This window comes from Vespa velutina, chromosome 2 (assembly GCF_912470025.1).
Source record: "Vespa velutina chromosome 2, iVesVel2.1, whole genome shotgun sequence".
In the NCBI taxonomy this organism is placed as follows: domain Eukaryota; kingdom Metazoa; phylum Arthropoda; class Insecta; order Hymenoptera; family Vespidae; genus Vespa; species Vespa velutina.
Genome location: NC_062189.1, coordinates 13432547 through 13446256, shown reverse-complemented (window position 1 = coordinate 13446256; position 13710 = coordinate 13432547). Strand labels below are relative to the sequence as shown.

At 33.2% G+C, this 13710-nt stretch overlaps 1 protein-coding gene across 7 annotated transcripts in view; it reads left to right on the top strand.

The window, feature by feature from the left end:
• The window catches only part of LOC124957755 (MAP7 domain-containing protein 2-like), a 97319-nt gene that overhangs the window by 10328 nt on the left and 73281 nt on the right, over nucleotides 1-13710 (top strand). The window contains exons 1-2 of one of the 7 annotated variants that reach the window (XM_047515028.1): nucleotides 4263-4568; nucleotides 6082-6781. The exons of 3 other annotated variants lie outside the window; for them this stretch is intronic. In XM_047515028.1, coding sequence (XP_047370984.1) covers nucleotides 6586-6781 — 196 coding nt within the window. In that variant the 5' untranslated portion in view covers nucleotides 4263-4568; nucleotides 6082-6585. Of the gene's footprint in view, nucleotides 1-4262; nucleotides 6782-13710 lie in introns of those variants that run through there. 3 more of the 7 variants (XM_047515027.1, XM_047515030.1, XM_047515034.1) reach the window with 3 other exon arrangements.

The window sequence follows — 13710 nt, the reverse complement described above, 5'->3', positions numbered from 1 at the left end:
TCTCCTTACAATAAGCTTTTCCTTCGATAACTGAGTTCTATGACGAACAGAAACAATAAAATGAAAGATGAAATATGTCGATCGAATCGATGACATGTCGTCTCTTTCATATTAATCGTAAGACACTGAATGCAAAGGTACGTATATTCATATTGCAGAGGAAGGACAACCATAGTTCGGTCCAAGTACGAATACAAGACACATTAATCGAATCGTCGAACGAAGAAGAAAATAGATTGAGTGTTCTCCCCGTAGGGAATAATCGTCGTCGTTTATTGACGAGAGAAAATAAACGAATAAATAAAAGTAAAGTAGCAAAAACAAATAACTTGGAAAAATCATTTGCGCTGAATGGAAATAAAGCAAAAAATTCATTGTCTCCAACGAAGTGTGTCGAGTAATTCGTACGTGCCGTTCGGACTTTTTATCCCCAGGTGATTATTTTTATAAATAACTCTACAAATTGAAAAGTTAAGATTTTTAACGACTCTCGTTAAAATCGATCCATTTGTTTTATGGAATTATTGTCCAAGGATTATTAGTCAATTTTCTAATAGACGTGGTAAAAAAAAAAAAAGCTTAATAAAATAAAAAAAAAAAAAAAGAAGAAAAAACAGAAAGAGAACATCGTTTTGTTAGATTGGAAGAATCAAAGAGGGTTTAAAAGAGATCGTTTTCGTACGGTAATTGCTTCGAGATCCATAATCGGATCGACGGACGGTCGCGGTGAATTTTATTCGAGTCCCTATAAATCCCGATTATCCGTTTCTATCCGAAGATTCAACGTCGTTCGTACGTACTTAAAATTTCACGAATATTTTCTAGTTCCTTTCCCTCCCCCCTTTTTTTTTCTTTTTCTTTTTTTTTTTTTTTTTTTTTGAATAAATCGATCTACCGTATAAAGTGCGTCAAAGATTTAAGAAAAAAAGAAAAGAAAAGAAAAGAAAAGAAAAAATGATTACTTGCAGATAGAACATCGAAAAAAAAGTTTTTAAACGAGTATATTGAAGAATAGCAAAAAAAAAAAAAAAGAAAGAAAGAAAAAAATTAATAAATAAAAAATAAAAAACAAAATGAAGTAATTCGACAATCTCAATAAGATTTTGAATTATGCTGATACTTTTTTTTATTCTGTGCCTAGATTCTTTATGTTTACTACATTTGAAATGAGACACTTGTGACGTGTATCAGTCATATGCTTACGTTCCTTAGATAACGGCAATAAAGTATCAAATTCGTGATTCTTAAAAGAACGATTCTAGCGTAACGTTAATTGAAACTATCATTAAATCTAAATAATTATGATAGATTTAAAACTCGTGGAAGTAATTCGATACTCTCTCTCTCTCTCTCTCTCTCTCTCTCTCTCTCTCTCTCTCTCTCTCTCTCTATTTATCTATCTTAAACTATGATGCTAACAAATGCTATGATTAACTAATAACTATATTTCTTTTTTTTTTCATTTCTTTTCTTTTAAACAAAATCTGTAATAGATATAGATATATTTAGAGCATTTTATTGAGAATATTTCTGTGATATCGTCTGCGTAAGATCAGCCTTCTACAATTGTAAAAGAAAAAAGAAAAAGAAAAAAAAATAGAGAAAAGAAAAAAGAAAACAACCAAACAAATAAACCTAGTAATAATTTATTTCTTTTCTTTTTTTTCCTTCGTAATATACGAAGCAATTGACAAAATGTAGTGATAAGAAAATTCGATTGGAAAAGTGTGCGTGTGCGTGTGTGTGTGTATATATATATATATATATATAGTCGAATCGAGAGTAGGTTATGAGCAAGGAATGCGTTTCGCAATGCGTTAATAAGAGAAAGCTTTATAAATCCAGCATTATTAAGTTTAAAACTCTTGCAAAATACCGAAACGATGTTTGTTACGGCGGTCGTTTTTCATTTGGAACGATCATAAGTTAAGAGAGAAAAGAATAAAGCCCCATCAAATCGAAACTTTCCTATTCTCTTTTGTAATTTTAAATTTTCCTTGATTCTGTATTACCATTATATTTATTTTCTCGATCCATCTAGTTCTAGGTCATGGTCTACGTAGTGTATGTGTGTGTGTGCATATATATATATATATATATATATATATATATATATAGTGTGTGTGTATATATGTATATTAGGTGGACCGGAAAGTAATGTCGCTTTCTTAAATTAAATTCAAACGAATAAAATTTTTAACAAGTTTTTATTTTTAATCACAATCAAAATATCGACATGCGCAGAAACGACATTACTTTTCGGTCGACCTATATATAGAATCATTGAGAAAACAATTAGAATAAAAATTCTGCTTTCAAGTTCGTTCTCACTTTAACGGGTTGGTTCGATGCATCGAAGTCCATCGTCACCGAAGGAAGAAGGATGCAGCTGATGTGACAGACCAAAAAGAAAGACATAAAGTTCTGCATATATATATATATATATATGTGCACACAGAGTGATATACACACAAACAGAGCGAGAGCGAGAAAGAGAGGGAAGGGAGAGAGAATAAAAGAAAGGAAGAGAGAGGGAGGGGCTGAAGGGAGAAGGGAGAAAAGATAGGAGGAACGGTACTGTGGCGCACACGCGGTGTAACCGTGTAAGAATCGCGAAGCGGAAAGGCACGTGGGTGGTATGAGTCGGCGGTGGCGGTGGTGGTGGTGGTGGCCACGAATAAGCGAGAAATCGTAAGCTAAAGAATATCATCATGTTCGTTGTATACTCAAAGAAATATAGAAAAATAAAGAAATATAGAAAAGATAGAAAGAACGTGCAACCGTCATCGCCGTTTACGATTTATTGCACGGGCCTAGCTTTTATGCCTTTCGAAACGTATTTCTCTCTCTCTCTCTCTCTCTCTCTCTTTCTTTCTTTCTGTCTCTCTCTTTCTTTCTGTCTCTCTCTTTCTTTCTGTCTCTCTCTTTGCAGAGTTAAGGCATACCGAACTACATATTTTCCGCGTATGCGAACGCTTTCCAAGAACCGATCGAACGTTTGCTAACTCTCTCGACGAACGAACGTTTCATCGACCTGACTAAACGTGCGATAAACAAGTAGAGGAAAAAAAAGAAAGAAAGAAAGAAAGAAAGAAAGAAAGAAGGAAGGAAAGAAAGAAAGAAAGATACGGCGAAGTTGCGAACTCGTGCACGCTTTGCACGAGTTTTAAACCTGCCGCGTCGCTGAAAAAGTCGTTATGCTTAATGGCTAGACCGTTATTTGACTTTCGCCTCGTTTCGAGCCGGACCAATCCTTTTCTCCTCGCGAAACTTGGAATTCCGCGAAACCAGAGAGGATTATATACGTAAGAAGGAAATTATTCTCCTCTCTCTTTCTCTCTATGTCTATCTTTCTCCTTCCTTCCTTCCTTCGTTCTTTCCTTCTAGAAACAAAGAAAGAGGGAGGATGAAGGGGGAAAGGCAGAGAAGGAGAGATCGATGTCCTTCGAGGATTTACGAAGAACAATAAAGAATTACGAGGATCTTTGAATATGATTATTCGTCGCTTTTTTTTTTATACGAATACGAGAACAAAATGACGCATCTTTTTGCACGGTCATTTCACTTTTTTTCTAATATAAAAAAAATATCAAAGTAACGGGTCATTACATCGTCGTTTAGATCATAAGTAGAACGTCGATGGGCTAATTTAGCGTGGCAGAAATTTCATCCATGGATTATACATGTATATACTGTTATATATGAAGAGAGGAAGGATCAAGCATACTATTACTAATGACTTTCGATCTTCCGTGTGCGTGCCTCGCGTGTCAAGTCTTTACGATGATTCCTCGATGCCTCTTTCGACGATCACTTTATATGGATTAATACTAACCGAATCGCATGGATGGGAGAGCAAGGGAACAGGGGAACGAACACGACGAGCCTATGCTCTCGCATCATCGACGAGATAGTGTCGAGTAAATGTGAACTTGCACACGTTCAAGAAATCGAATCTTCCCGCTCTTTGGAGTCATTTATCACGTGATCTTTTTTCTTCTTCTTCTTTTTTTTTTTTTTTATTCTCGGACAAAGAAATGTCGGAGAAATCGTTCTTTCCTTTTTTTTTCTTTTTTGTTTTTATTAACTCTATATATATATATATATATATTATATATATATATATATATATATATATATATATATATATATAATATATATTACATCATATTTGGGTAGAAAAGGTAATACAAGTTGTGAGAAATTAATGAAAAGGGTGGTCACGATCGAACGTATGTACAAACAAAGATTATATAATAAATACTTTCGTTTTTATGAATATTAAAATTGAAAAAAAAAAAAAAAAGAAAAAAAAAAATACATTTTTCTCGTTCATTGGTGAATCTGCGAGAGATCGGGCATCTTCGTTAATCTTCGGACAATCGTTCGGCACGTTCGGCGCGATACACAGTATACATGAGCAAGGCTCGACGTGCTCACAGTTGAGCGCCGACCGTCGCGCCTCGAGTGTCTTTTATATCACATCTCTCGATCGTAAAACGCGTTTATTTTAAATTTCGATACATCGATTTTGATTAGTGCGCGCAACAGTGCGTAATTCGTTATAGGTTGGACGATGAAAGGAGATTAGAATTTGACGAATCATTGATTTTCTTTTCGGAACATAAAATTATTATTAAATAATCAGTTTAATCCTTTGTTTTCACAAGTCACGTGTACGCGCGCACGAGAATATTTTTATTTTTTTCTAACAGTAGCTCGATGCATAGCGATAAATAGGTGTTATTATTATTACGTAGTATTCCTAGTCGGAAATAAAAGGATAGAGATAGTATCTGTAATTACAACTTACTTTCGATAGACCGATTCGTATTTATATATACATGTAGAAACTTTACAGGTCTCATATATTATTACGTTTAAAGCTATTTCACTCTAATGCATCGTGATCGTTACGTTGATACGAGATGAGAAGTATCGAAATAGTGGAATGCTCTATTGCTTGCCAGAATTTGAATTTATTTCGTCGATATTTGATTGTCGTCCCGTTGGTGGTTGGCGATAACATTTGCCAATAACACGATGAATTTAGATCAAGAATTTAATATTAGTATAAAATATAGTAACTATCTAATAGCGTAGTTCATATTTCTATCGACTATATTTGTATTGTTTTTCTTTCTTTTTTTTCTTTTTTTTTTTTTTTTTTCAATTTTCTTATTCGATGTCGAACAGGAAAATGAACTTACATGGAACAAGTCTTAAAGGCAACGAGCTTCAAGTATTTTATATTATATATATTGTTTCTTTATCTTTTGCTCCCTTTTATTTGTCAATGAAAATCAGAAAATGTTTTTAATTTGTCAAATTGTAAATATTCGTAGTGACGTCTCGTTCGCATCGGCGAATAAAAGCAGACGAGAGTACTTTTGCTTTTGGCGTCGTTCGAAATACGCATGTGTCGAGCAAACCCCATCTCGTTCGACCCTCGTCTCTTCGTTCACTTCGATTTTTCCACTTGGCTTTTCCTTCTTTCTCTTATCTTCGACTGCTCCGGAACATTCGTCGACTCGATGAGGTCGCAAAATTCATTAAAATAAAGAGAAGACTCTCCTTCTATATCACTGAGCTTTCAATTAACGAGGAAAATCAGTATTTTCCATCTTACTTAATCTTTAATAAATTGAGATGGATGTTTACGCGTCGCTTGTTTTTACACTTTAGGAAGCCACTCGTTTACAAAATATGATACTGTGACATTGAGTTAAAGTTCAATAGTAGGTCGCCAATCATTGACGATTTTTGAAGGAGACCTGTACGGTACTATGTGGAAGGATTAATTAGCTTGAATTCTTCCCACGCGTAGTACGAATTAATCCTATTTATTTACAAACGTAACTCTCCCGTATTTTTCAGACTCGATAAATACTCGGATCAAATTTGAATCTTTTCCGATTTTTACATATACACACATATATATATATATATATACATACATATATATATATACATACATACATATATATATACATACATACATACATATATATATGTGTGTATATATATATATCGAGACTCGTTTTCTTAACGAACTCTCAAAAACATATGTTTGTTTATCAGTTTATTTTTACGATTCGCTGATACGAAGTACGAATGTAACAGAATACAAACGAAGAAATTAAAATCTTGAAAGAAAGAAAAGAAAAGAAAAAAGAAAAAACAAAAGAAAAAAAGAAATATTCCACAACATTCTCATAAAGAGGAATCGTCGTTTATTTCACGCATGATCAAACCGCAGGAACGTAGTAGGAATTAAAGTTAACATATCGAAAGGAGAAATAAAACGTCATAAAAACGTCAGAAAAGAAAAAGAACAAAAAAAAAAAAAATAAATAAATAAATAAATGGACTTGGTGGGAAAGATCGTTCGATCGGTTTAGTTGTCGTAAGTCCTCTAGTCTTGAAAAGTTGTCGAAACCGTCGATCGGCAGGGTGTCGGGTCTCGAGCGATCACTGGTCGAGGATGAGGAGGAGGGGTATTCTAGTACGGTGGTTGGTCGTGAGCTTAAACGTGAGGTCGAGGTCGAGGTCGGGTCTAGTAGAGACTGTGAACGCCTTAGCAGAATGTTGACGGCCCGTTCTGGACCTCTAGGGGTGCCCCGAAGTCTGGGACCCCTTGAGGGAAGTGATCATCTTTTCCTGCTACCAGAAAGAGCACTAATTATGGATAGCAGTCGTTTGCGTCAGGACTTGGCTGGTCTCGATTTTAATCTACGCTTCAACATTCTTCAAACGGCACCCCGTGGCAACGTCTGGCTATGTGAGTTTATTTTCATGAATGATGAAAAAGTGTCATTTTATTATTTATTTAGTTATTTATTTATTCATTCATTCATTTATTTATTTATTTATTTATTTATTATTCATAAAGCAAGACTGGGGAAGAAAAAGTCTTGGGGAAAATATTTAACAGAGTTTCATTTCGATAAGGAAGCCTTATCGTACAAGATTAGTCGACCCGTTTGTATTATTATGTTTTCACAAGAACAATATATTTTCTTAGCTCGTAAACATCGATAGATGTATTTGCAGGTGAATAAGAAATATATGTTCGACGAAATCGACAAATATAATGACATTCTTATCAGTACTCGCTTTTTACCGATGTGTTAATCTTTCGGTCGATTGATCTCGTATTTGCCATGTGACCGTATGTAATCCAATCGCTCATAGTCTAATTATCGTCCTGTAAGGTACGACGTCGGTTCAATGACGCTTAATAATTTTTATCGATTACTTCCCTTGATGGCCCTAAGTTCAAGATCAATATAAATAAAAAAGAATGACGTTATTGTTTTAATCGTTGCGCGTCGACTGTCGTCATCTCTCTTTTTATATATATTGTACATACACGTACAATATATATATATACACATATATATATATATATAAATTCATGTGTGTATATATGTATATATATGTATATACACACATTTTGAACGTAAATTAAGATAATCTTTTGTTTTGTTTCAGGTGAGTATATAGAAATCGAATCTGTGACGATATTGTTAAAAACGTGGAAATGGATTTTTCGTTGAGAATATCGGTGAGTCGTAATTTTAATCGAAGGAAAGACAAAAAATCATTCGTTACGATAGAAAGAGAGAACGCAACCTTGCGTAACGTAGTTCAATTTGAATGATTCCAAATGATATAGGTCAGTTCGAACGAGATACATACCTGTCTGTTTATCGTAACTCGATTCCAATTTTGAGGTCAATGAAGTTAATCGACGTAACAGAGCTTAACCGCACCCTGTTACGTTCGGCATACACTTACTGATGGATTGTAATCAATGCAAACCGTTTTTCGAGCCGGAAACACGTGGTCTAATGACAGTTAACGTAATCGATGAGTTCGCTCGCTCATCCTGTACATGTTCGACGATAATGGATGCGATTCGTCAAACGAACGCATTATATCTCGACTATATATCGTTAAATAATTCGGAAGTATAGTTGAGTTATTTTATTCAACGAAAATATAATGATTTATCTTCCCGAATGTTATCGTGTCGAGCGTTTTTCGATACACGATTTTCAATTTATTTTTCTTTTTATTTTAATATTTTTAATTTAGTAATTAACATGTTGATTATGATTGAAATTCCTTCGATGTTAGTTAGGAAGCAATTATCGATGGATGTTAATTAAGATAATAATGCGAGAGAGATTAATAATAGTGTAAGGTCTTTTAGAAAACAAAAAAAAAAAAATTGCAGAAACTAATTGCGATATTTATAATTTATCGAGAATGCACGAAAATTCTCTTTTACTTGCCTTCGTAATTTGTTCAAAATATATAACGAGAAAATAAGAAATAATTTAATTTAAGATTTTGAAAAATTTTAATTGATTTATAATTTCTGAAATTTTTGTTGGGAGGCCAAACGAGGCAATTAGGAACGATTTTTTTCGAAATAATATTTTAAGAAAATCTATTTATTACGTCATTACGATATCGAAGCACGTATCAAAGGTGTTATCTCATTGGTACATCGAGGAGAATTCGGATGCTAGGAACGATAAGAGAGACGATCGATTCTATTCGTGTGTCCTCCTTTCGTTAACTATATTCTTGGTAGAAGGTCTTATCGTAAGCTCTCTTCGAGCTCTCTCCATCCCCTCCCTATCCCCCTTCTCTCTCTCTCTCTCTCTCTCTCTCTCTCTCTCTCTCTCTCTCTCTCTTACTTTTTCTTTTTCTATTAATGTATTCGTTTACTGATTTAAATAGATAAGAAATAATATCAATTTTCTTTTTCTTTTTTCTTTTTTAGATTAAATTAACTCTAAGATTTTTGTTATTGCTCGTCGTATTTTCTATTCTATTCTATTATTTTCTTTTCTTTTTCTTGTTCTTTATCTTTTGATGTACGAGATAGAATAAGTAGCGTTAGAAAATAATTTGTTTGTATGGAGTCAATCATACGTTGATCGTTTTAACCGCAATAACGAGAAAATACGAATAATGATTATGATAATGATAATAACAGAAAAAGATTCGTCGTTTGTCTGTAGAGGGTGTAATAGTTAGAGGAGAAACGGTAATGTAAATTTTTCTCATAACGGCGCATACATATATATATATATATACATACATATATATATGTATGTATATAGATTAGGTTTTTCCTGCTTACAACGCTGCCATTCTTCTCTATTTCTTTCCCTCTCTCCTTCTCTCTCTCTCTCTCTCTCTCTCTCTCTCTCTCTCTCTCTTTCTCAACTAAGAGCCAAGTTATCGTCCGAGTTTCTCTCGAAGGTCACGACGTATTTCTTCGCGAAAGCTTTGAAAATTGTCGAGTACGAGATACGTCTGACGACTTCTTCTTTTTTTATTTTTCTTTTATTTCTATTTTTATGTTTTTTTTTTGTTAATCCTTTTTTTTTGTTTTGTGTTATTGTAAAAAAAAAAAAAAAAAAAAAAAAAAAAAGAAATAACTGAATGATAGAGAGAATGCGAGCACAGGAACGATAATAATGTCTAACATTATCGAGTTATTTCAATGTTTCAACGTGCCACAAAGGCAGTCAACGAAGCAACGAATTAGAGAAAGACACACTATATATGTATGATAGCTCATTATTTTCATTAAGTTGACCGTCCGTCCTATTGATTGTTTTATTTATTTATTTCTTTACTTATCTCGCTCTCTTTGAAATTCTTCATAACTAAGATTAATTTCTCATTTAACAATTCACGTTCGAGAGAGAGAGAAAGAGAGAGAGACACATCGCTTATTTACTTTTTACGATGGCTCGTTACAAACACAAGTTTTCTGCGACGACACATTTGCCCCAGCGTATAATATAGATAGTGTCGCACGCTTTTATGGGTGCTTAAGAAGCTCGTTCGTTTCTACGTAAAAAAAAAAAAGAAAAAAAGAAAAAAAAAAGCAAAGAAAGAAAAGTAAAGAAAAGAAAAATATAAAAGTCGATCTACGTGAGCAAGAATATTCCATTACCCGGAAGATCTTATTTTTCTTTTTATTATTATTCCTCCCTCTTCGCTTCTTCTTCTTCTTCTTCTTCTTCTTCTTCATATTTTTCATCTTATAAATTCAAAAATTCTTACTTTAAGGGAAGGAAAAAATTTTTCGATTAGTCGTTCGAAAGTTTTAATCCGTATAACGTCACGTGGTTACCCCCTCCCCCCTCCCCCCTCCCCACTTATTAACCCTTTTCCATTAACTTGTTCATCCATCGACTGTTCCTATTTTATTCATGCTTTGCTTTTTCTTTTTTTTACCTACGTTCGTTTTCGTTTATCTTTTTCTTCTTTCTCATGGGAGAAAAGAAGCCGCCAAGTGGAAACGCGTGTGCTTTCTTCATGAAAAACATCGCGGAGAACTTTCAAGCTTCTTCATTAGAAGGATATTCATCATCGACATCGTCATCGACAACCTTTTTGTTTTTTTTTTCTTTCTTTCTTTTTTTTTTTCTTTTCTTTTCTTTTCTTTTCTTTTCTTTCCCTGTCCTTTTTTTATTTTTCGCCGTCATGTCTTCCTCATCGACTCGTTTTCCTTTTAAATCATGGTTCATCCGTTATTCGCCTAATTAATTGTACAACGAAGTTTAACATTCCGTATCGATTGGTCAGCATGCTCATCGAAAGCGCGAACCACTCGTGGAACGATATATTCGCATGGTTAAACTAAAAGTGTTATCGATCGGTAGTCAGACACGCAGAAGACGAACGCGCACGCATCGTCACGCACGCCCGCCCCCTCCCCCCTCCCCACCCCTGTTCTTACCCCCATCCCCCGAAAAAATATTTCGCAATTTTTTTCTTTCTCTTTTCTTTTTATTCTTCTCGTTCTCTTTTTTCTTCTTCTTCTTCTTCTTCTTCTTCTAGATCCATCCAATTAAAATAACTGGGATAAGTGGATGAAGAAAGAAAGGAATAGGTGTAGCAGTGTTTCTACTTAGGAGTGAGGGGGTGTTCTCGATATAACGAGAGATAAAAATAGTCGCTATAATAATTACCGATTAGCGAATTTTATTCTTTTCGATTCTGTCTGACAATGAAAGAAAGATAGTAGAGAGTGTGTGTGTGTATGTGTGTATATGTGTGTAAGTATGTATGTATGTATGTAAGGTGGGTAGGTGTACGTGGGTGTCTCATTTTAAATAATATAATCAAAGACAGCCTAGCTTATAGGTTTTATAAAAAAGTGTTTTAAATAAAAGTTATTACTAGGTTTCAAGGTAGATAGTATGTAATATTTATTTGGTACTATTTCATAGATGGCATTGATGGTATTATTTTTCGATTATGATAACGAAATTATAATGGTTTATTTTTAATTATAATCGATATTTTACAAAAGTTGTAAAAGAATATTAATACGAATTTAATGAGCAGTTACAAAATATATCTTCATCGATATTTCATCGAGTTATAAGCATTTTGAAGTTTAAATAATTATGTAATCGCTAATAATGCGATCAACTTTTCTAATAACATCTGATAATCGATGAATTCACAAAACCAATTTTATTTTCTTGTGTTTTTTATTTTTATTTTATTTTATTTTTTTTTTTTTTTTATTTATTGATTTATTCATTTACTATTGTTCATATATTCACGAAGTTGTAATCATTTGGAGCACGGTGCCCTTCAGCAGCCATAAAGAACATTATTACGATTAGACAGTTTGTTAAACTTTGAGGCGCCATAACTTCATACAATATTGATGAAAAATGTATACCGTAAGAGCTCATTGAGTTTATATTGATATTCTTTACAACCTTTGCTCGTATTAAAATAACGATTTTCATATGAAACTATTATTACAACTTCACATATCTTGATAACAACGATCATTATGAAATATCTATAATAAGTATTACATTTTTTGTTCAAAACTTAGTAATTTTTATTCGAAACATTTATTTATAAAATCAATAATAATTGATAATATTTGAGATCATATTGTTTAAAACGAGACAGCCGGTATACATTGAATTAAAATGAGATCATATTAAATGTAAGTATAGAAAATACAAAATGATGATATAATTACGAAATTAGATGAAGTAACGATAACGAAGATTAGTATCTAATATTAACGTTTAGACATTATCATCGTTATATTTTTTTTAAGCAAAATAGATCTTAACACACTTTATGAAATTCTTTAGTTCGTTCTCGATTCAAAGAATTTTTTATCTAAATTTTCTCTTTTTTTTTTTTTTTTTTTTTTTTTTTTTTTTTTTTTTTTTTTTTTTTTTTTTTTTTTTTAATATATATATATGTGACAACAATGACAATAACAATAACAACAACAACAATAATAGTAATAGTAATAATAATAACGATAATAACGCGAGTAAAATCGATCGTTAAGGTCTTCTCGGCGTGGTAAAAACGATTTTGTAAGCGGTCATTCGGAACCGGTTTCTCGAGGATCCAGCGCGTGCCCGATCTTCGCGGCAGCGCCCACAGGGTGGTAGTTCCCCGTTGAAAGAGTCAAATGACCCTTCTTCAATTTATTTCGTCCTCTTTTACGTCGAGAACACTGAAAAGCAAGCAAGCGAGTCGAGTCGAGCCGAAGCGAGCCAAGCCAAGCCAAGCCAAGCCGAGCCAAGCCAAGCCAAGCTAAACCAAGCGACCGACCGTATCTTTGCTTCTCGGCGAACGATGTGACCTCATCGCGTCAGGTGAATTACTTTGGTAGACTGACGCAGACTATGACGACGATAACTGTGAAAGGATGGAAAGAAAGGATGTAAAAGAAGTGAAAAAAGATAGGGACAAAGAAAAAGAGAGAAAGAGAAATTTAGAAATAGAAGAAAGAGGGGTGGTTTGTCGTCTAGTCCGTTTTTCTTTTCTTTTTTTTTCTATTTTTTTTTTTTTCTTTCTTTTTTCTCTCTCCTTATCTTCCAAAATTAAAGAAGAAGTAGTCGCGACAGACGCCTACTTTGCCAAGAGAAGAGTCATTCGTCATCTCCTCCTTCTTTTCTCTTCGTTCTATTTTCTTCTAGACGCCTTCGTTAGGCATAAATTATACGGCTTGTAATTAAAGCGGTTACTTAATACTTTAACGAGTCTAATAACACGGTTTCACGAGTTTCTATGCAATTCCATTTATTTCTACGTATCGATATAAGTGAAATTTTAATTATAATCGTGTCCGATTGCGACGTTAACTCTTAGTCATATCGTAGATTAAATCAGTATATCGTCATATATCATGTTTTTTTTCTTTTTTTTCTTTTTTTTGAAAGTTTCTATTAAATTCTAGCATTGTACATCGATAAAGTAGGAATTCATCTTTATCGGCGTTATCAAACGTTATCAATTTTATCATTGTTATCCAGAATATTTATCTGTTCGTAAAATGGATTTCTATTTTATCGAGGTTAGATATTACCGACTGTAGAAGAGAACTTCTTTATCAGCATCATCTTTATCGGCATATGGAATATCCTTGATAAGTAAGGAATCTGTAATACCAATCGATATTACCATATCGAATCGTAAATAATTGAGAGCTGACGAAATTTATCCTGTTTCTCTAACAAATCGTATTATCGACGAACGATATTGAAATTCCCTATTTTTTTTTACTTGCTTTTCTCTCTCTCTCTCTCTCTCTGTATTTATACATATATATAATTTATACTATTTATATAATTAATCACAAAGATTCATTAGAAGTAGAGACCAATAATTACGTTAGTTAAA